This window comes from Arvicanthis niloticus, chromosome 17, assembly GCF_011762505.2.
Source record: "Arvicanthis niloticus isolate mArvNil1 chromosome 17, mArvNil1.pat.X, whole genome shotgun sequence".
In the NCBI taxonomy this organism is placed as follows: Eukaryota; Metazoa; Chordata; class Mammalia; order Rodentia; family Muridae; genus Arvicanthis; species Arvicanthis niloticus.
The window spans coordinates 13,875,488-13,899,483 of record NC_047674.1 but is presented as its reverse complement, the minus strand read 5'-3'; the positions used below and the strand labels follow the sequence as shown (position 1 = coordinate 13,899,483).

Genomic DNA, 23,996 nt, shown 5'->3' with positions numbered 1-23,996 from the left:
TAGGAAAAAAGAAACCTTTATTTACAACCATGGAAGTCCCACAGAAGTACACACAGCGTGCACAAACAAAATGAACCTGCAAGTCAAGAGCACACGTGCAGCGTGCTGGCCTCAGTGTCCTATCCTCACCACCATCACCGTCACGTTGTCTGCTGAGCCCCGCTGCACAGCCTTGTTAGCCAGCCTGTTGCATGCAGCTTCATAGCGGGCATCAACAGCAGGCTTCCCTTCTCGGGTCTGGATCTTGTCATCCTACCAAAGGGATGGGATCTGAGTGAACAGGGCACCAGCCTTGTCATTCTCTTAAGACACTGCAGGCAGGGCAGGGCCTACTGTCCCTAACACAGGCTGGCAGGTCAGTGACTGGTGAGTGCCACAACAGGGCTTATGCTGACAGAGTTCAGAGATAACTCCTGACACAGGCAACTATGGAAATAAAGAACAGCTGAGACAAGTGGCACACCCTCTAAGATGTCTCACCTCAAGGCAGGACAAGATGAAGTTCACAGCTTCTTCTGGGGTAAAGACCTTGAAGAGTCCGTCGCAAGCCAGCAAAATGAACCTAAGACATAAGGAAGAAACAAGGGTCTCGGGCACAAGCTCTTGAACAGAAGGTGACCTGAGAGTTCAGTGAGGAGTGGCTAGCCGTCTAACATTAAGAAAAGCCCTGGTTCCACTCAGTACCCTAAAAATAAAAATAATGGCACACATATGTGTAATCTCAGTCCTCTGGAAGTGGAGAGAGGGTCATTCTGGCTACACACCAAGTTTGATACCAGTGCGGCTACAGGACACGTCATCTCAAAAGACCCAAACCAACGAAGCTTGGTTATGCATGCCTTCACTCCCAGTACTCAAGGGTCAGAGGCAGGTGGACCTCAAGGCCAGCCTGGTATATATAGTGAGACCCTGTCTCAAAAAATAAAACAAGGGGCTGGAGAGATGGCTCAGTGGTTGGGAGTAGTGACTGCTGTTCCAGAGAACCCAGGTTCAATTCCCAGCACCCACTTGGCAGCTCACAACTGTACTCCAGAATCTGACACCCTCACACAGACATACTTGCAGGTAAACCACCAAGCATATTAAACAAACAAACAAACAAACCAATCAACCAAATAAAATCTTCAAAACCAAACCAGTAGCACTGTGCCTGTCCAACAATTCAGTGGCCAAGAAAATTTTAAAGCAACAGAGTTTGTATGAGAAAGATGAAACTCTGTAAAGTGAGGTGTGATTTAAGGGGGGATGGTGTGTACCACAGGAGGGACACTTTCTACCCACGAGGGAGTTGTGATTTAAGGAGGGCTGGTGTGTACCACAGGAGGGACACTTCCCACCCATGAGGGAGGCACCTTGTGTGGAGCTTCACGGCTAAGGGTCTGAGACCCCACAGTGGATATCCCCACTTTCTGACTGAACACAGCTCACTGTCCCCAGGATGCCCAGAGGAAGCCTCTGAGCACCTATGTTTTGTTGTGGAAGCTACTGTTCTCTTGGCCTGGCTTTAAAACAGCTATCTGCCTTTGTTTCCTATCCTACCCAGAGTCTCCATCTTCTGGTAGGTCACATACCTAGCCACATTTTGTGACCACACAACCTAAGGTTGGGACATGGTGGGGACAAGTCTAAGCAGGCTATGCTTTCCAGTATTTTTCAGTCAGACTCAGAATAGTAAATCGCACAGACATGTGCTTAACATAGCACTGCCATTACACACTGCTGATGCCATGGTTGTCCCTAAGGTGCCACTCTTTGAGAGCACAAAAGAGCCCAGGCAGCTGAACTGTCCTAATCTAGGGCAGAGAAGGCCATAACCCTACAAGCGGCCTCCAGAAACACACTCCAAGACCCCAGGATAATTGACAACAAGGCACAGGCAGGCAGGTGTCAGAGCACGGCTTTTCCCAGCAGGCCTGGGAGCTGTGCCTAGAGACTGCCATGTGGCCTCTACTCTCTGTCACCCACCCCCTCCTTCACCTCAGTTCTGTTTCCCTGAGCTCCCTCCATTCCTTCTGCTCATAGTTTGGCTCAGCCTTCCATCCTGCTAGGGTCAGGAAAGCTCCCTGCCTGTTGCCTAGCCCTTAGCCACTCTTCCTAGGTTCCCTGTGCTACCCTCAAGCCTTGCCTAGTCTTGATCTACCTGCAACAGGAGACCCCTGAACAGAAGTCTTTCTCAGCCACTCAGGCCTTGATCCTATGATTTTCTACATGTATAAGCTAAAATCCAAATGCCTTGGCAACCCCACAGATCCGGCTCAATCTGTGCCGAGAACTTCTTCCCACTCCACCCCCCCCCCGCCCCCCACACCAAGTCCCTAGCCACCATTGCTAGCATAGACCTGGCTGTTTCATGCTGTACTTGAATGAGTTGACATGGCCTGGATAGTCCCTCTGGAATGCATGCCTCTCCCCCACAGTAAAGCCTAGCACAAGTACTACATGCCTGTGATAAAGCAAGTATCCGTCTCATTTGCTTCCTGACCATCATAAAACCAGGGTGTCTGTCTCTGTACCCCTAGGGCCAGGCACAATGCATACCTCTCCCCAACGTCCCCCAGCAAAGGCTGAACACAGATTGGAGCAAAGCCAGCAAGAGAAACAAGCCCCGTATGTGTACACCCACACTTTTGGTGACCATTTGCTTTTACCTGTCATTGGGAGTCAGCTGGCAGCGTCTGATATCAGGTACAGATGTGACTCCACAACGCTTGTATTGCCCATCTCCAATGGAACGAGATACCTCCAACACGCCCAAGACACGACCATCTCTAAAATGAGGGGACAATGTCAGACTCTCACCTGACTGGTCACAGGGCCCTCCCTGAAAGCAGAAACTGAGAGTCCATGATAGCTAAGTCTGACATTTCTTTTTGTTTAGTTTTTGAGACAGGGTTTCTTTGTGTAGTCCTGGCTGTCCTGGAACTCACGGTGTAGACCAGGCTGGCCTCTCAAGAGATCCACTTGCCTCTGCCCTGAGTGCTGGGATCAAAGGCATGTACCACCACCACTCAGCTAGCCTAACATTTCTTTATCTCAGGTCAGGCACAGACATAAACCTAGGTCATTCAGGTCTTGCTCCCTCAGGGACGGGGACTACACAGCTATACCTGGCAGCAACGATGGGTGCCATCCAACCTGTCGATAGACTCAGTGGTGAATGTCACCACAATGCCTATACCCCCTCCCCAACTTCCCATGCCCAGTTATTCTGACAAGATGATGTGAGTTATAAGCCCCTTAAATGACTACGCACACAGCCTGTGTTAAGGTGGCCAGGAAAGAGGATGGTAAGCACTCTGTCGAAGCCTGGCTCAGAAGCTAGCTGAGGTACGATTCCTAGCGGCTGAAGCACTTGCACTTTCATATCAGCAGGACTACAATCTCACTCGTGATAATCTCACACTTTTTTGTGAGAGAAAAACAGGTGACCTGTAAATAGAAGAGGTACCTTAGGCAGACACTATGATCAAAGGGAGCCAGTGTGGAGTGCCACTGCCCCCAGAACCATGCTAGCCAGGCTCATACTGACTCCCTGGGCTCTGAGGCCATCATGTTTAAGACTTCCTAAATGCCAGAGTAGCGTGGTGGTTTAGTGTCCCTGAGCTTCCTAAGTGACAAATGAGATGCTGTACAGATAGACAGGTGGGACAGGAAGTTCCTCCTGGGCTGGTGCAACAATTCTGAAGGCAGGATTCAGCCTAGCCTTTATTCCAGTCACCCCCAGTGGCTCAGTTTAGCTGCCCTGAATGAATGTTTTTTAATCCCTAAAGACTTCTGCTGGCCTCTGGGAAAAACAGAGCATTCTAGAATACACATTATTAAACAGAACTGGAGTGATGGAGGTGCCTGAGAGCAGCGTTGAACAGGAGGCAGCCCCAATCTTAAGTAAGAGCCATGAGAGAACCTCTTCGCAGCTCTCAGATCTTAGCTCCGTGCAGAGCCTTCCTATTCCAGTTCTCATAGCTAAGACTCCTGCTCTTCCTGGGTCTGGGGCTCATCTGGCTGCTGAAGAAAGTAGGAGACCACTGATATTCCTTTAGCATGTGGGAAAAGGGGAAGAATGTTCCACCCTGGAGAACAGCCGAAGCCCAAGGCCAGTGTGTGAACTCTAGTTATAGACAACTCTAAGCTCTGGTTCCCAAGGACCATGACACTGTAACTTAGCCCAGTCCCAGAGGCACCATGCAGATGGACTGCAACGTCAGGCTTCAGAAAGCCTGCCAGGCTAGACCCTTCCTTGCAAAAAAAAAGCAAACCTCTTTTCATGCTCCCAGAGGAACCCCTGCTGCACACTGCCTTCATTGTAATGAACACGTACTAGTAACAGGCTAGTCTTTATGCCATCTGTCAATGGACACCATGCTGCTGCCCCCTTGTGTCTACTGTTGAGATGTAGCAGTGGGTCTCAACCTTCATAATGTTGAGACCCTTTAATACAGTTCCTCATGTTGTGATGACCCCCAACTATAAAATTATTTTGTTGCTACTTCATAACTGTAATTTTCATACTGTCATGAACTGTAATGCAAATATCTGATATGCGACCCCTCTGAAAGGGTTGTTCAACAACACAAAGGGATCATGACCCATGGGCTAGGAACTGCTGGTGTATAGGAAATCTGGTACTGAGTCCTGTGTGACCCCATGTAACCTGGAAGACCTGCAGTTTTCACAGTGGCTGCCTCTCTCCATCCCCACAGGCAATGCACAAAGATTCCCAGCTCTCATACAACTTATAGAAGAGAAAGACTTCAAACTTCAATCTCAAAACATCTTAGAAGCTTAGCTAAAAGTAGATTTTTTGAACATTTATATCCAATAGAACAAAAAAAACTTAAAGGACAAATTATAGAAAGAACCAGAAAACATTTGTGGTCATGTCTGTGAAGATGATGAATGAAGTCCTCATTTAGCCTTTGGGCACACAAGTGATATCTATAGTCACATGGCCTTCGAAGACAGTGGTGAGTGAACTGAGGAGACGCAGCAGCAAGACGTGACCCTCTGTGTCAGCAATAGCATATTCTGAAGGTGTCCTTTATTAACTAACTTTTGACAGAGTGCCTCACCACATTGTGCAGGTAGACCTTGAATTCCTGAATTCAAATATTCTCCTGTCTCAACCTCCCAACTACCTGAAACTACAAGTATTCCCATTTCTAGCTCTGAATCTGGTCTACTAACCACTAGAGATTTTCTCTCTGGAAACTCTAATTTATTCAGTGCCACAGAGGGCAGTATATAAACTGGACATGCTAAGGCAGGCCAATAATTCTAGCAGTGAGAAGCTGGAGGCAAGAAAATCAGGAGTTTAAGGCCAGCTCTGGCTATAGACTGGGGTGAGGCCAGCCTGGGCTAGATGAGACCCTGTTCAAACACCAAACAAGGACAGTATGAGAGAAGCTTCCCAGAACACTGAAAATAGTTAGTGGTTAAGTACTGACTTGAGACAAATTTTGTTTTTCTGTTCAGCCAGGGATACACTCTCTACCTTTACTGAGACACAGAAGAACTGAGCTATCCATATGCACCGCCAGACCTGAGAGTAGACCTTACTACGCACATTAACCCTCGAGTGTGTGGAGGCCTGAGTTCTTGGATACCTGACGTTCCCTCCAGCCTTCTGTATCCTCATGCGCTCTTCATACTGAGTTGGGTTGTGCTCTTTGCTGAGGCTTAAGGCTGCGTGCTTTTGACTTTCCTCATTGTATCGACACAGGATCGCCTGGGAAGACAGAGATCACAAACCATAGAATTCAGTGAGCAGCATCTAGGACTTCATCGAAGGGAGACTTACAATGACTTCACACTCAGCTGCCTGCTGACATAAAGAAGCTCAGAGAATCCAGCATCAAAGAAATAGCAAATAGGAAACTTTTTCTCACTCTCATGCTAAGAAACGCCCAGTTTGGGTGTCAAGCCTTGCTGGCTGACTGAAGCCAATCTCGCAAATGGCCATTGTCGGTGGCATCAGTGCCAAAGACAGGAGGCATTTAAGAAATCCCATGGTCAAAGTCAGAAGTCTGTGAGTTTATCTACGAGAGGTGAGGATATGGACAAGCAAGCACTGTTCCCTGTGTGCTCCCAGGACCATGGCTACTGTGTCCCTTTCACAGAGGACACTGAAGCCCAGAGGAGTAATTTGCCTAAAGTCACATAAAGAACCAGGGTTTAGACTGGGTCTGGCTTGAAGAATTTGGGGGTGGGGGGAAAGAATGACATATTTTTCCTCCTGTTGTGGTTTGAGTCACTTGTTCTAAACACTCATACACTAGACCTTGTCTACAGAGGCTCCCAGGAACATAAGCTCCCTGAGGACAGGCTGTCACCTCAGTTTACAGCTGCATTCCTAGTGATGAGCAGTACCCAGGCTAAGCACCAGAGGAGGAGTTGTAGGAGCTGGTTAAGTGTGAGTGGTCACTGACAACCAAAGGACACAGGGCTGGGTGGAAAAGCAGCATGCTTGAACATAAGGCCACTCCCTACAGCAGCTGACCTGCCCCTGGGTTCCCCTGGGCTCCCACGCTGCAGATGGGCGTGGCCTTGGACTTCCCTTCATAGCTTTCAAGCTGCTCTGCAGAGGAAACACTTCAGAGAGCTGGAGTTAATACTTTCATTCAATACCAACTATGTCAGAAAAAGGAGGAGCTAAGTTACTTGCACACTGATTTCACTCCAAACCACAACATCACTTATCAGTATGCAAAAAAGAAAAAAAAAAAAAAAAACCATAAGGGGGGCAGGGACTGGATCTCCGTGTTAAACCAGTTCAGGCTCCTCTGGGAAAACAGACTTTCCTTGCTCAGCTGTTGATTCTTTCCCGGGAGCACACTGGAACACTCCTTGCAGCAACCCCATTAGAAGGCCCAACCAGCCACCAACACGTGAACTTGCTGAAGTTCTCTCCTGAGCAAGAGGCTCAGAGCCACATACCCGACTATCTCCAAGGTTGGCAATATACAGGATGTTGTCCACAGCCAGGACACACGTGGCAGTGGACCCGTCTTTCCAGGCAGGCTTCCTGGGGAAACACATCAGAAACGCAGTCACCACTACTGGCGAGTGCCCAGAGACTAACTTACAGAGCTAAGCAGCAAGTCTGCCAGGTTAAACCAGATTGTACCCTCTGAACTACTCAGTAGTGTAGATAAAGGTAGTATCCCCAGATGTTCCTATGTCAAAGGGTGGGACCCCATGGTGACACTATGAGGAAGTACGGTGGACCTCTAGGAGATGGGGCCTTCTGAGAGATCTTAGGTCACTGTGAATGTTTCCTCATAAGGAGCTGTGGGATCTCACTGCAAAGTCCTTCAAGGGGACTGTGGGGCTCGGGCCCATTTTCCCTGTCTCTTGCTGTCTGGCTCAGCAATGAGCTCGCATGCTGATACTCACTACCACCATGATATGCCACTTGAATCCAAGGTCCAAACTAACTGGGTTGCCTTATACTGCGCCTAAAATCCAGAATAGCAAGCTGAAACAAAGCTCTTTACTTTGGGCATAGAGGGGACACACAAACCTTTGGTTCTCTCCAGATGCAGGCAGAACTTTTGAGTTTGAGGCCAGCCAGGGATACACAGTGAAACCCTCTCAAAACTAAAAACAAACAGCAAACCATTCTTCCTAACATAGCCCAAGTCAAGGCATTACTGTGATGCAAAGATACACACATCTTTTTTCCCTTCTTAGATGTATGAGTGTCTTGCCTGCATGTATTCAAGTGCATGCCTGGTGCTCCTGGAGACCAGAAGAGAACATTAGACTCCCTTGGAACTGGAGCTACGGAAAGTTGTGCTCCACCATGGGGGTGCTAGAAACTGAAGCTGGGTCCTCTAGAAGAGTAGCCTGTGCACTTAACCACTGAGCCATCTCTGCAGATCCAACATTTGTCTAAAAAGCATTTTTTTTGCTTTTTAAAATTTATTTATTTAAAAAAATATTATTATATGTATGTGTATGGTGTATGTGTACATGTGTGTGGAGGGCAAGGCCAACTTTTGAGGGAGTATCTCCTTTTACCGTATGGAACTGAACTCAGGGCATGAGAATTAGGGGCAATCAACCTGATCGGCTTCCCATTAATGCCACATCCTTCTTAGTTAATGGCTGTAAGAGCTCACACATGGTGCTGGGTACTCCTGAGACACAAAGCACTGTGCTAAACAGTATCACAAGACCTGAAGGGTTCTCAGGAAACACCATGCACTGAGCATCCGGCATGCAGTTATACTCACTGGCTTGAAGCTTGTTTCAGGAACTCTTCATCGGTGTGCTTGAAAGTATCTAGCAGGCACCTCTTCACAGTCTTCTCCACACTGATTACATCTCCTGGTAAAGAAGGGTCAAACAGAATAACCTTTCAAGAGGAAAAGGCTGCTGCCCACTCGGGTTTTGTAAGTCGTTTTCACATATAAATTTTTTTCTAAGTCCTTGTCAACAATCTATTCCCTCACCTGTAGGAGTACCATGTAAATTCAGTTGTAGTGGTTTCCCTAGTGTCTCCATGGTATGTCCAGACAAGGCACTAATCACATTCCAGACACTTAACAAGAAGCTAAGAAATGATGCTTTATTCACACAGCCTCTTGTGACCCCTAAGTTCCCTCCTTTAAAAGCTAAAGAATTGTATTGAATCTAGGGCTTCATGCATGCTACTCAGGTAAACTATCAACTGTGCTATATCCCCAGACCCATCAATGACTTTCTGCCAAAGCAAAACACTCAATCTGACAGACTCAGCCATGCAAACAGCAGAAGCAAGTCAAACTCAGCTCTCAGTCTCACCTTTAGGAAATTTCCTGATTAAGTTCTGGTGCAAATTCTGTGCAGCAAATTTCGAGGCTCGAATTCCTCCATGTCCATCAAAAACAGCAAAGTATGAAACCCGAGTACTAGAAGAACAAATTATAAGTTCAGCATATCCTTAAAGCAGTGAACACACCTCTTCACTGAAGCTTGCTTTGCTTACTTCTGCCATGGGCTCCATATTTAGCTCAGTCTGGCCTCCAATTACAGACTCTCGTGTCCCTGCCCAGGTGTGTTAGGACTACAGGTAGGCAATCTCACCACACTCAGCTTCATTAAAGCTTTCAAGTCTCATCTCAAGCAATAAACTTGAAATTCACACTGCTGAGATACTAGTCACACTGATATAGGGAGAAAGGTAGTAATATTTAAGAGACTCAAATTTGAGAGCAGTATAGTAGCTCACACCAGTTATCCCAGAACACAGGAGGCTGGGGCATGAGAACTGCTAAGAGTTTGAAGCCAGCCTGGGCTAAATCCTAAGTACCAAGACCTGTCTGGCCTACAGAGTGAGACCCTATCTTAAGACACAAAACTAACAAAACCACATTTATTTCAACAACTAAGCTGTAGGCTAGAGAGATGGCTCAGTAGTTAAGAGCACTTGCTGCTCTTAAAGACGACCCAGGTTCAGTTCCCAGCATCCATTACTCCAGTTCCACGGAATTCAAAGCCCCCTTCTGACCTCTCTGGATACCAAGCATGCATGTGGTGCATATACATACATGAAGGCAAAAACTTATACACATAAAATTTATAAACTAAGCTATATAATTTCTCAGTGAAATTAGAATTCAGAACTTTTATCCCATTTAAATAAGACTTTGTTAAACAAATGAAAAAAGTTACTCATCCAAGACTCTTGTCAAAAATGTTCATAAGAACAACGGAGAAGTTCCAGGGTTCTTGCTTAAGTGTTAATATCTAGCTCCACAGTTTATGCTCATCTTCTTATTCCTATTTCCTATTCAGCCTTTGTCAGAAAACCCATATAAATGGTAATAGCCATTAAAAAAAATCAGAGGCAGATGTGGTAGCACACGCCTTTAATCACAGCACCTGGGAGGCAGAGGCAGGTGGATCTCTGTGTGTTCAAGTCTGACTTAGTCTACATATTGAGCCAGCCAAGGTTACATAGTGCCACCATGTCTCCAAAAATAAAACACCTACTTCAGCTAGATGGTTCACTGGGTAAAGAGTTTGGCTTGAAAGCCTGACAACCTGAGTTCAATTCCTGGTACTCATGTAATGGTGGATGGAGAAAACCAACCCCACAAAGTTATCCACCGACAACTATACAGGCACAGTGTCATGTATGTACCTTCTACCTGCATCATAAATGCACACAATAATTTTAATTAAAAAATACATCAGACAGAAAACTATAAAGAAATGACATTTAGGGTTAAGATCAACTTTTCTTTCAAACTTCTTTGCATTCCTTTGCAATATAAGACATTATGAGCCATGAGAAAACAAGTCTCATCTGGCTTACAACTTGGAACCTGTCACTGTGCAATTGGTATTATCTGGGGACACTTCCCAAAGCTCTTTCCTGGTTTTGAACCCACTATGTTCTTGTCTCTGTCATGATCGTTGGCTCTGCAGCAACCATAATGACAAGCTGGATGACAGCTGTTAGCACACTGTATGTTAATGAACTAGTGTCAGGGAAAACCACAGCATCCACATTGTGCAATTCTCGATTATAGAAGTAACACATGAAATATATAACTATGCAATGTATATAACAGAACGTTGGCAGTCATGCAATGTGCTACTGTCTGCTTGTTTCTTCTGGGTCTGAGAACTGATCAAAGGCTTCAGTTCCATGTGTGCACCACTTTCTTTCTTTCTTCCAGGCCATTTGACTATTTTGGTCTTTCTGGGCCCTATTATCTATCTGTACAGCCTCTCCCAATGCTATAAGACTCTGCTGGGTTTGTTTTGAAGGCAGAACGTTTTTGGTAGTTCTAAGGCTTTCCAGGAACATGACATCCACTGAGTGCTGGGAATTCAGGAGAGGATGACAAGAATATACCACCACACCCACACTCAGTGACTTTCAATCCATCCACTCTCTAGGACACAGAATAAAAGCACTCAGCCTGAAGCGAATAGTCTTTGTGAGAGTACAACTGCATGAAGTCCACAGCAGGGGAGGCAGTCCCCACGCAGCAGCACTAAGGTGCAACCCTGATGGAATTTAGGCTGGTCAAATCTTTGTTGAGGGGCAGTCCCATGTTTAGCAATGTAATATTTCTGTCTCTATCATATCCACCAATAGCAATAGCCACTGCCTGTTCCACTTCAAAAACAAAAATATCCTCAAATAGTAACAATTATCTCAAAAATATTCTCCCATCTAAGATCCACTGATGCAAACAGCAGGTTCCTCATGGCACCATTCTTATAGAAGCATCTTCACACAGTCCAAAGCTTAGAACAGGAGAAACGGCCATCAACCAGGCTTGCTGGAATGTAAACACTCACATGAGAGATGACGGAGGGTTACACTCCTGAGTGATATCATTCAGGATGACATGGGCATCCTGCATCTCCTCCCTCTCACCCTTCCGCTCTGCCACATAGCCTTTCAGAGCAAAGATCATGGAAGAGCCTGAGGAAAGAAAACAAAAAGCCAATACAAAACTGTGCCTTATTTATCCTCTAGAAGCCCTAGTCCCAGAGCAAATATGAGGTACTATGGCAGCCTTGCTCAGCAACATCATCGTGGTACAAATAAGCAACCCCTCAAGGCATCTCCCTAGTTATAAGTCTGTAGCCACAAGCAGAGTCTGCCAGAAATCCTGGAGCTGTGACAGACATGTGAGATCAGTGGTAAGCAGACAGACGAACTCCACCCAAGGAGACCAGAGTCAAAGAAGTGCTGCCTCACACAGAGGTGGAACTAAGGATCAGGGGAAAGAGATCCCCAAGGGTAAATTTAGTTTGGTGACAATTTAATAAAGACATAAAAAAAAAAATCCCATTTCTAGAGACTTCAAATCAGTAGAGTTGCCCTATGCTGCTGGAGACCCTGAAACTATGTATTTGTATGCTCCAGGCTGCCAACAGTGGTAACTGCCACTTCCCTTCCAACTGAGAAGTGAAGGGGCAGGGAGTCTGCTGTAGCACAGAATGGTGTCATTTAGAGGCTGCCTAGTTTAAGTTCTCTACGGACACCTGGAGCACTTCTAGAAAAGATGCCTTTTGGCCATGTCCCAGCAGTACTGACACACTGGTGCCATTGCTCTCACTGAAGTGATCATTTGTAGAGGAAGTGAAAGTTTTCAGTCATTTCTCTCCGTCAGTACAGGAAGGGAAGCCTACAGCTATTTCTCTTAGTCAAAGCTAATCAAGAGTTTTCAAATGAAGACTAGTAGTCAGGAAGAATGGATGGTCAAAAAATAGCCATTTCTGAAGAGGACTAAGAAAAAAACATGTGTCCTTCTCAATGCTGAGGAACAATATGGTCTCCTGTCCAGTCAGACAAGTGTATGAAAAGCAAAGGCAGTCTTAAATATCATTTGCAAAAGGGGGCCAAGCCCACTTCTTACACCAGGAGAAGTGCTACAGTTAGGTGCTGACACTGGCTTTGCTCTGGGATGTTTAAAGTATAAATCTGATACATTTGTTTTCAAACTGTCTGAAAACCTTTACAAACTTTCTTTTCCACAAGCTCTTCACCGCCATTCTTCTCTTCCTCGGGGGCTTTCCTCTTTGCTCCTTTCCCTTCATTCTTCACCACCTGGGAACCTGATGTGGCGAGGGAACCTAGAAATGAAGCAAAAGCCAGACAGAAACAGCTATAGACTGCAGAGTCGCCAGCAGCCCAGGCTCCATTCACTGCAGTCCTGAGACATGAATGTACTTTAGGCAAGGACCACCACATGTGATGCCCAGGCTAGAACTTCTGGTTAGAAAGACAGAAGACAGGGCAGCATCCAGGCAGAATCCCAGGAGACTTCTCAGTAGCAGAACTTTGTATACAAACTTAAACTTCTAGCCTGTAGTATATTTATGATATAGTACATCCACAGACCCCTGGTGACTAACAGGGACATGTCCAAAAGCTGCAGCAAACTTGTATGTTCCTGAACAAGTCCAAACTACATACTCCTAAACAGCTTAAAATGAGGTTAACAGGCAGGTTCTACCTGAAAGGCATAGAGTGCTGTGGAGCTGTCCCGACCTCTGCATCAAGCAAACCTAGAAGTACTTAAGTGTTTGGAGACTATAAGGTAGGTCTAGCTTCGGTTTCTAATCTTCCAGCTACAGTTTCTTCATAACATGGTGAGAGTCTACCATCTCCAGAGACTGTATGAACATCGATAGAGACAAGAAACAACCCATCTACTGTGGTGCCTGTTACCTCAAATGTTCGTAAGTGTTCTCTGTATCCACTCACTCAACCTACTTGTTAGCAAAAAGAAGAAAAAGCTCTGTGCTAAGATTCATTTCCTTGCAAAAGAGCGTATCCACAATTGTATTACCAAATGCATGATACCCCGCATGAGAAAAAGCAACTTAATGAGAAAATGCCATGGATGTTAATACAACTCCTCAGTGTCTCTCCATCAGCATCATGCTGCTTACTGTCTGGGTTCCAGTTATCCTTTCTAATTTCAAAACAGAGAAGTACACTGCTACTAGTAGCCTCAAGGTGAGCTGCACTGCATCACAGAACATGGTCTGCGTATTAGAGGCTCTTCACAAGGACTATAAGACTATAAGTCTATAAGACTAGCACGCGGTCAACTCCCTCCCACAAATTATCTGCCCTCTTGAGAAGAATCAGTTTTCTAAGAAATCCAAAATACTGAGTACCAGAGTACCATGCTGTGTAAGTCTTCTAATGATTAACAAGTAGCCAGGCTGAAGTATGTTAAAGTTAAATCTGCATCAATACTTGACTTGCATATTAACTCTCATATAATTAAGAGCACTGACTTTATTAAGAAAGTTTTCAAGGCTGACTAATATGAGCATGCTGCAGTTTTTGATATGAGTCCCTAGTCCTGAAAACTTTGGGATTCTTATACAAGACAATTAAATGCTTTTTTTTTTTTAAATAAGCAATCCTACTGATTTCACAGGGATTTAAAAAAAAAAAAAAAAAGCTCTTTGGAAAAGTAGTAAATGTTCTATTTGGCAACAAATGGAACTTTTAACCACAAAAATTAGGACCACCTGCAACCTCTCCCCAGTCCCCACACAGCAACTCCAAGTAAGAGACTGTTAATTAGACAGAATAATCAGTCTGCAGCTATACCATAACAGTATACCCACCACTCTTCCCTTCTCCCTAACAGGACATAAAACAGAACACTGTCATGTATCTGTGTCTGTGGGGGACATAAGGCAAATCAGAGTAACAGACTGAAATTTTTTAAAAAAGTTAATATGAAAGTTCATAATGAATTTCTGACCTTTTAAATGATTGCTATTATTTTGAGACATGGTCTCATTATGTAGCCCAGGCTAGTCTGGAACTCAACTTCCTTCTGCTTTAGCTTGGGTCCTTTTTTTTTTTTTTTTTTTTTTTTTTTTGGTTTTTTGAGACAGGGTTTCTCTGTGTAGCCCTGGCTGTCCTGGAACTCACTCTGTAGACCAGGCTGGCCTCTAACTCAGAAATCCACCTGCCTCTGCCTCCCAAGTGCTGGGATACATGCCTGGACCTTAATTCTTAAAAACTCAGCCTAGCAGGTGAAGGCAAAGTTAAGGAGAAGAAACAAAGTGGCTGATATAGTACTGAGGTCTCTAATCTCTGCTTCCGAGGTGTCTGTTTAATTTTAATAGACCTTATCTGTACTATACTTTAATGCCATTCAAAATCTTGCTAAAACCTGTGCACACAGTTTACATAGTGGCAAAATAAGGGTTATCTCCAGCCATACCTCAAAGCTGCTTGCCTACCTGAATTGCCACTGCCAGCAGGTGGAAGATCATCAAAGAGTAAAGGTCCCCCAGATCCTGAAACACAGAAGAACCCAGAGTGAGTCCAAAATGACAAACCATGCTTCAGTTTCAGAATCTATCCCACCAGGACACCTATGCAGCAGCTTATTGAGACAAATTCAGAACTTGTGTCAATCCAGTGCAACTCAGTCTGTAGGGAATAATAAATCCGGAACCTATTTTAAAGTCCTATGATTTCAAAGGAAATAGAAATTCTGTCTTAAAAGAGCTGAATTTCACTTCAACTAGTCACATACTGAACTGAACCAGAGAAAAGGCTCGTCCTGGTTATGCAGCACTTCTCAGGGCTGCCTACTGCAGGTCTTTCTGCCTTACCTGAGGCCATGGATTCAAAACTTAAAGACAGCCAACACCTAAAATATCTGTGTGTTAAAAATGGGGGAAAGGGAGAAAGATTGAGACAAGTGCACTCCCAGGATGAGTAGACGCTGACACACACCTGGGACAGCCTGGAGACTGTACCTGAGTCAGCACTGCTGGCCGGGGGCAGGTCCTCAAAGAGCACGGGGCTTTCCTGTGCTTCCTTCCCTAAAACAGAAACCTGGTTTTAGAGAGCAGGCGGTCAGTCACCCAGGACACACTTCTACAGGAAAACACTCCCATGCCTCTTCTCCTGCTTTGAGGACAGAAAGCCTGCTTTTAGAGAACAGTCGGTCACCCAGGATACATGTCTACAGGGAAACACTCCTGTGCCTCTTCTGCTGTGAGGTATGTTGCTATGAGTTAAATTTTCTCTTTTCTGTTAAACAGACATATTTTTTAAAAAATCTCTTCAGGACAGCTATTCACTATAAAAGGCCTCTGTTTCTAACAGTCACAGTCAACATAAAACAATGAAATAACACCCTTGCAGGTACCAAATTTAAAACATATTTTGATTTTTTTGGGGGGGCAGGGGGTGTCAGGGAGTTCTTACAATATAGCCCTGGCCTGAAACTCACAATAAAGACCAAGTTAACCTCACACTCACAGAGATGCTCCTGCCTCTGCCTCCTGAGTGTTGAGGTAAAAGGTGTGCGTGTGCCACCATCACTCTTCCTCCCCTTTCTCTTCTATCTCCAATACTAAGTATGGATGCATGCTAAGTGTGCTGTACCTCTGAACTACAATATACTCTTGTTCCTAAAATCGTCCCTTAAAAGTGAAAGAGAAAAGATGACTTTTGTACCTCAAGACAGAGAGTTGAGAAGCAGAGGGAGCCTTCAAAGAACCATGGGAACTACTGAATGCTATTCTGGTGACTTGTGCAACAGGAGAGAATGCCTTATGTCCCATTATCATTTTTCACGTAAAATATAATCATTATTCCTTATTCCCCAGCTTCTAAGTCTTCCAAAATTCTACTTAAACTATTAAACATATGAACTGACACACAAGAATCAAGAGAAAAACATCCTGATGGAGTAGGGTAAGCAGACTCTTTACCTACACTTTCCAGATTCAGTTATGCAATATCAATGGCAGCCCAACTGTATTAAATAGGAAACTATGAAAATAACTTGTTTTCAACCGCACACCACTCTAAGTGAGCGTAAAGAAGCCTTGTGCTATCCCTAACCCCTGTCCACTGTGTATCTCATCACCCAGAGCATCTTTGCTCTCTCCATGCTGCCTGTCACTTAATCCCTCAGAAACCGTTAGTAATTAGTGGCCATTTGAGTTATCAGAGTAACTGCCATAGAATTACATTATATTCAAGCAACTTTAATTTTTACTTAAGAATGTTCCCAAATCACACACTATTTTTTTTTAATTATATTTATCTAATTTTATGTGTACAAGTGTTTTGCCTGTATGTATGTCTGTATACCATGTGTATAACTGATACCCAGAGATCAAAAGAAGGCCTTGAAGCCTCTGGAACTGGAGATGCAGATGGTTGCAAGCTACCACGTAGGTGCTGGGAATGGAACCTGTGTCTTCTACAAGAGGAAGAAGTGCTCTTAGCTACTGGGCCAATCTCTCAAGCCCCCCAAACACACACTTATTATGGTATATTATGATTATTTTATTATTAGTTTCTATCAAGCTCTCACACAAGTACAGGGAAGAACATAGAGTTTTACAGTTTTTTGCATCTACAGTTATATACATTCTTAGAATGTGTAACTGGGTATAAATGACCACCATACAGCATGCTTACTTCCTATAGTGCTCTTGCAGAGGATCTGGGTTCCATTCCTAGCACCCATAGACCCAACACAGACCTGGTTCTACTGTTTGTTTCTTAGACCACATGTAAAATACCCTCATATAAGTCAGTTCACTTAAGTAAATTTATATTCTTCAGGAGATTTATCTATAATCATGATTTGTTCAAAAGATGAGATGGGTATCAAGTCTGTCTACATGTGAGTATGCTTAAGTGCTCTGTGTATGGAGAACAGAGGTAGACTCTGGCTGTCTTACTTATCTCTCTCCACATTATACATTGAGGCAGGGTCTTCTGAGGCTAGAGCCTGCTCACTTGGCTCATCTAGTAGTCACTTTGCTTCAGAAATCCATCTCTGAGTGTTGGGATTACAGGTAGACCTCATGTGCACCCTGCATTTACATGGGCAGTGGAGTGGGGATCCGAACTCATCTTCATACTGTGTGGTAAACACTTTACCCATCCCTGTAGCCTAATTCTTCTCTTTAAAACAAAAGTAGAATTTATCAATTCCGAAGAAAAAAAACGTCTTGGGACTATTTAGAAGTATCTAATTATATACAAATCCCCTAAAGCTAACAAAATCTTTTAGTTTATTCCCATATTACAAACGAGAAGATATGTTCTAACCCACAGGATTCCCCCAACAAGCTGAGGAATCGCAAATGCTTTCATTTTTCTCAAGAGACACAAATGTATGGAAGCAGAAGGCAAAGCTGTCCTTCATTGTCCCCACCCATCCTTGGGGACAATGAAGCACTGCTTCTGGAACTACTCCAATACCCAATCCAGAGATGATTGCTGTCTTACACAACCCACCAACATCATCCTCTGTATGCTACACCATCTCTAGAATATTTGTGCCCAGCACACAGTAAGTACTGCAAAAATGGCCCCTAGATTGTATCAGTTAAGAAAGGATAACTAGAAATCAGTCTGCACATGCTCACTACAGCTTTTAAAATGTTTCAATTTGTGGTAAATTAAATCCACAAGTATGGAACCCACAGACGCAGAGAGCTAACTCCATTCTAAGAAGCAGAACACTGAAGTACTTGCTTTATGCATTAGTTCCTCTACAAACCCCTAATTTTCTATCAGCTCACCTCCAAAGGTCTAACAATCAAAATGCCCATTCCCCTGACACTCAAACTGTATTTGGTTGGGGGATGAAATAGCTCAGCAATATTTCCTCTTGCAGAAGACCTAGGTTCAATTCCTAGAGCCACATGGTGGCTCACAACAATCCATAACTCCAGTTCCAGGGGATCCAACACCATCCTCTGAGCTCTGGGGACACTAGACACACATATGGTGTCCATACATACAGGCAAAACACCCGTATAACGTAAGTCTTTTAAAAATTAGATAACCGAGGACAAGCACACCTCATTCAGTGGGCCAGGACAGCAGCAGGCACAGCCTCTTAAGGAGAGGGGCATGAATATTACAGCATGAAGGCCAACCTGAGCAGCAGCCCTCCTCATCTAAGCACTTTCTACTCCCACTGTCCAGCATGAAAAGTCTTGGCACAGGTAACAGGTGTATCTTCAGTTCTCACAGGCACTCCTCACAGCAGATGTCTTGCTTCGTGCCAGTCTAGCCCCTCTTCGGCCATAATACTGAGTGCTCAAGCAGCACTGTCACTAAAGGACAGTACGTTGTTCTCTCACACCCTAGAATACCACCAGAGGTACTTAATAAAACAGAGAGAGACTATCCTCCGATCTTACTGGCCACAACTGAGAATGAGTTGTAAAATGAAATACTCACTGCTTGTAAGGCACTATACTAAGGGCTCTTAATGTTTTAACTCAACTGATTACTATAAGGATCCAAAAGGTACTGGTACTACTCAATGAGAAGGAAGCTGAGACACCAAGGCCAAATGTTTGCCCAAGATGAGTGGGCTATGGGGAGCGGAGTGGAGATTCAAACCCAGCTGGCCGATTTCCCAGTGTGGGCTCTAGCTGGGCACCTGCCTTGGACTTCACCAAAACCACACCTTACCCTTATAGTTCTACAGCACAACCCCAGGCTGGCTCATGAGGCTCTCTTTAGTCATCCTGCATATCACCAATATGGTCAAACATGTTTGTATCTGGATCCTTTAAAATATCCTGGAGGCTATAAACACCACATCTGACCTTAAACTATGGATTCCGGTCATACATATTAAACTATGGAACTTTTCATTAGTCAAACTTTGCGCTGTTTTGAATAAACAGAAATCCAAGCTATGTGAACTACAGTTGTCAGTTACCACCAGACATCCATAACACTAACAGGGAATGAACTGTGCACTTTTACAATCACAGGTAGCATCACCCATTCCCTCCTCCCCATTATATAGCCAGGTACTACATCTTCTGGATTATTATATATTATGGTAAGACTTTTTGTCCTTCGTTTTCTTGAGACAGTGTTTCACTATGTAGCCTGAATATCCCGGAACTTGCTGTGTAGACCTAGTCCAACTGGTGTTGACTTTAGAGATCTGCCTGCCTCTGCCTACTAAGTGCTGGGATTAAAGATGTGTACTAAGGGGTTGCCTTTTTATTAATTCTGTGAATCTTTCAATCATTGGGTATTACTATATTAACCCTTCAAAACATATATTGTAATTCTTTTCTCAGTTCACTTTAACTATGATTTACATTTTTTCTTGCATATACACTAAGTTTTAGAAGTAATGTTTTCTTCTGATTTTAACCTTTATTTCCATTTTTCAAATACTCATGAAGGTATGTACTGTCTGTCTAACAAGCAAACAAGTGAACCACTCTATGTAACCAAACAATCTATGTCAGCATTTTATGTATCTATAAATGCCACTACTGATATAAAATAAGTATAATTCCTTCCTGCAAAAGATTGATCATTTTTTAAATTGATATACTCAACTACCAAAATCTCTTAAGTCCTGAAGTGAAGCCTGAATTCAGTACAATATCTATAGACATAAAACACATACTTTCTACATACTTTTTCCAGGTTATAAAAAATGTGTCTTGTGGGTATGAACATAAGACGTAATACTAAAAAAAAACAAACCAAAATAATTAATCGAAATATGCCCGTTGTGCTGAGTGGTGGCATCATCTTCTGCCACATACTTTGTACTTTTTACAGAACCATTGCACTGCCCTTTTAAGTTGCTGTTACAGTGCAGATCCCTGGGATGTTACTAGCCATCATCTACGAATCCCTGACTATATAATCCAACCTGGGCCATGCATCCCACCAAACGCACAGGCTCTCTCTATTCCACAGCATCTGCAGGAGGCATCACCTATTAAATACATTTGCCAACAGTATGAAGGCAAAGGGCAGTGCAAAGCTTGATCTGAAGACACAGCCACTCCACTGTCCACACCCCTTACTGTAGTATGTGAAAATGACTAGACTTTTTTTTATTGCTCCCAGTACTATTTCGGAAAATTTGTTACACTGACCCATCATGTATGAGTTGGGTCAGTATGCAATTTAGTCTTATCCTTCTGACTACTTAGCAATCCACACCATTTACTAAAGCAAAGTATGATGTCTGAACATGGTCCGAGAATGGAGTCCTGTGAGAATTCTAAGTGCCTGTGAGAAAACAAGGCAAGAGTCTTGTGACCTCAGTTTCTTCAAAATACATACTTGTTCTTGGAATGTGCTTTTGTGTTCCTCCCAGGTATAGTGGATAGGAATGAGTTTCTTTCAGATTACTCGTTATTGATTGCTGCTATTATTCAATTACATGTTTATGTGCCTCTATGGAAAAAACATTTTTGCCAAGTGCAGCTTATCCTTGTGACTGTACTCTTTACTCATGTGATTCTTAACTCTCTGAATAAAGTTGGCTATATTACATGAGAGGTTGTCAGCCTCACTTATCAGCTCCATTCTCCCAGATCCTACCACCAGTTACAGCTAAACCGTATAGCAGTATAGTATAGCATACTTTTAAATCATAGTATTAATGATTTAATGTTTAAAATATAGCATTAATTTTTAAATCATTATCTTGGAGCTAGAGATGATGGCTCAGCAGTTAAGAGCACTGGCTGCTCAACTTCAGCACAGAAATGGCAGCTCCCAATTGTCTGTAACTCCAGTTCGAAGGGATCCACTCCCTCCTCTTCTGGGCCTCTATAGACAAGGGACACAGGTGGTGCACACATACACGCAGGCAAAACACTTGTAGCCATTAAAACAAAACTTCCTCTTGTTAGGGTGTTATGTAACTATTTTGTTGGTACTGTTGCTGTTTTTTGAAACAAAGTCTCATTATATGGTCCAGACTGGTCTGGAACTCAAGAGCCTCCTGTCTAGGCCTCTATAGAGTCCTGGGATTACAGGTGTTATATGGGAGCAGAGGGGGGACAAGTTTCTGTAGGATGTTTTATTAGCTTGCTACAAGTTAACGCTGCATCTAAATTCTCCCAATCTCTTCAGTATTTTGCCCTCAGCCTTCTGTGCTCCACAAATTCTGGAAACCTGTCTTGTTTTAAAAGTTCAAGAATACATTGTAACAGTGTCCATATCCTCCTGGAAAGCAGGAAACAATTCCCAAATGCACTCCTAGAAACAAAGAATCTTAAATATCCCACCACCTCTATGCAAGGAGGACAGCCTGGGTTGAAAATTGGGCTTGGGGGCGGGGGGGGGGGGGGGGGGGGGGGGGGAGATGGGGACGACAACCACCCAGGATGCGCCTTCTGCACTTATCTGCTAAGTCCCAAGTTTTAGTAAGGAGTTGTAAGGTTTTATGTTATGTCAAGAGAGCCTTGACCACAGAGAAGACCCAAAGTAATTTTGGATAAAAAACAATAGGAACTACAAATGATGACAGATTTCCAGGCACACTTGATAATCCAAACTCTGGTCCAAGCACATTCAGACACAGGTTATATCCACTGACAGGTGCAAGACTGCCTGTATAAGGCCAGCTTTACTTGCAACTGTAACAGTGGTTATCTTCAAAAAGAATGGCTGTATCAAATACACAGACTCAAGGCTTAGTTACTTAGAAGCTCCTGTACCATCAGAGTGGTTGGTGGGAGTAAGTAACGGTGCCACTACCAGGAGCAACTGCAAGACAGATGACACTACAAAGTATCTCAGAAGTCTGGAGGTGCGCAGGTAAGAAACCAAAGCATAGGTCGTGAAGAGGGCAGGTGAATACCTTCTCATGACCTCAAGCCCCAGTATTCTGCCATGCCAGCCCGTCCTGCTCTACCAAGCTGGAGATCTGAGCCCTCCCACGTTTGAACATTGTTTCCTTGTCTAGAATCCCTGGAAACCATTAGCCTCTCCAACTCGCGAAGCCCTCGCTAAAGGCCGCCTCCTTCCCCGGTCTTTCTTACTAGTCTTCAGGTACCGTTACTCTGGACGCTTGGCGTTTCCCACGGTTTTTAACCTATGCATCCGCGATCAGAACTGAACGCTCTGAAGGCAAAGGCTGGGTCCTCTCCACCTTCCTATTCTCGGTCAAAGACGTTTCCAAAACGTGGGCTGCAAACGCTCCCCCCACCCCGGGCTAGCCAGCCATAGAGCCCTGCATTGGCCATGTAGGCGCCCCGCATCAAGGGACTGGAAGTCTAAACTTGTTCTTTAAGTTCTTGGGGTTTCCAGTACGCAGATAGGCCGGGGACCAGAACATTCGGCTGGGAGTCTTGCTGCGGTCAAATTAAAGGCAGAGTGGCCCGACCCTTCGGCGCGGGACTTCGTGCGTGTGCCTCGCGAGGCCCGGACAGGGACCGCGCGGTCGCTGCGGCCTCGGGAGGCACAGGCCGAGACTGAGGCGGCGGTGGCGCGAAGATGGCGGAGGCAGCGCATCCCGGCGCCGCCCTCTTCCCCGCGCCGCTTACCGGCAGACGGCCGCGGCGCGCGCTCGGGCTCTGGCAGGTCCCCGAACAGATCCATGGCGGCGGGGCAGTAGAGCGGAGGCTCCGCGCTACCCTGGGCGGCGGCGGCGGCGGCGGCGGCGGCGCCGTCACTCACCGCGGGAGACCCTGCCAATCGCGCGCCGCGCAGCCGCCGCCCCAGAGTGCTACGCGCGGGGGCGGGGCGGGGGTGGGATGCGCAAGCGCACAGGCGCTTTTGGCCTGGGCATTTGGTCCCGTGATAAATTGTTACGGCGTTTCCCCCGGAAAGAAGAGAACAGTGGCGCCGAGCCTGACACCCAGACAGGCTTTTGGCCTGAGAGGCAAGTCTGCACCTATCCGCTGTTCCCAGTGCGACCGAACAGGCGAAGCACCTTCTGATCTCCCGGGAGCAGGATGGCGCCCAGCGGGGTCTCGGCTGTCCCACTGGGATAGAGACCAGAGAAAACACCATCAAAAGTGTCAGACATTCCTCATCTCAGCCACCAAAAAGGCTGCTGCTTTACCTATTACAGAGTTGTGCTCTGTATTCCCCTGGTCTCAGAAAAGAGCCACTCGTGGAATTAACTCCTCTTCTTGCCATACAACCCACAAAGACCTCACTCCCTTAAAGGTACCCAAATGTATTGGCCACACACCCAAATCCCAGCAGTCCTTTCCAACACCACCTTACCTGTTTTTTCCCGTGTTGTGTAGACTTCTTGATGCAGTAGGTAACAAGTCATGGCTTCCTTGCAAATGTAAACCAGGTATCCTCTAGCTGCGATAGGTGATTCCACCCAGCAGGCCTCCAAGCCACTGTTTGAAGCCTTTACTGCGTTCAGACAGAACTCTATTCCATGACAGATGTAGGATTTTGAAATAACAACAATTTGTCTCTTGTCCATATGTCTCACCAACTTATCAGTCCACCCTAACTTGACATCACCCACTAAGTCTTCAAAACAGCTCTTGCTAACTGTCTTAGTTAGAGTTTCCATTACTGTGAACAGTCACCACGACCTAGGCAACTCTTATAAAGGACAACAATTGGGGCTAGATGCAGTCCATTGTCATCATGTCAGGAAGCATGGCAGCATTCAGGCAGATATTGGGCTGAAGGATCTGAGAGTTCTACATCTTCCTCCAAAAGAAGCCAGGAGCAACATTCTGTCAGGCAGCTAGGAAGAGGGTCTCAAAGCCCA

The 23,996-nt window shown here is 45.0% G+C and overlaps 1 protein-coding gene across 3 annotated transcripts; it reads right to left on the bottom strand.

Annotated features, from left to right (window-relative positions):
- Positions 1-22,983, bottom strand: Ilkap (ILK associated serine/threonine phosphatase). Of its 3 annotated transcripts, none has more exons than XM_034521814.2 (12): positions 22,798-22,983; positions 15,250-15,315; positions 14,725-14,781; positions 12,463-12,582; positions 11,299-11,425; positions 8,785-8,891; positions 8,235-8,328; positions 6,934-7,021; positions 5,604-5,725; positions 2,649-2,768; positions 481-562; positions 1-252 (listed from the first exon to the last, which is right to left on the bottom strand). In XM_034521814.2, the coding sequence occupies exons 1-12, from the start codon at positions 22,850-22,852 to the stop codon at positions 112-114; spliced, it is 1,179 nt and encodes a 392-aa protein (XP_034377705.1). In that variant the 5' UTR covers positions 22,853-22,983; the 3' UTR covers positions 1-111. The 3 variants fall into 3 exon arrangements, with proteins under 3 accessions (XP_034377705.1, XP_034377706.1, XP_076770886.1); XM_034521815.2 differs by lacking the exon at positions 22,798-22,983 and adding an exon at positions 15,103-15,149; XM_076914771.1 differs by lacking the exon at positions 15,250-15,315.
- Between the last annotated feature and the right edge of the window lie 1,013 nt (positions 22,984-23,996).

What these genes read in the sequence shown, in the direction of transcription:
- Ilkap (XM_034521814.2), bottom strand. Translation starts at nt 22,852, where the DNA reads ATGGATCTGTTCGGGGACCTGCCAGAGCCCGAGCGCGCGCCGCGGCCG. An exon ending in CGCGCCGCGGCCGTCTGCCG is followed by an intron (nt 15,316 to 22,797) that starts GTAAGCGGCGCG and finishes TTTCTGTTTTAG; the next exon opens with GGAAGGAAGCACAGGAAAGC. An exon ending in CCAACCTTGGAGATAGTCGG is followed by an intron (nt 5,726 to 6,933) that starts GTATGTGGCTCT and finishes CTGTCTTCCCAG; the next exon opens with GCGATCCTGTGTCGATACAA.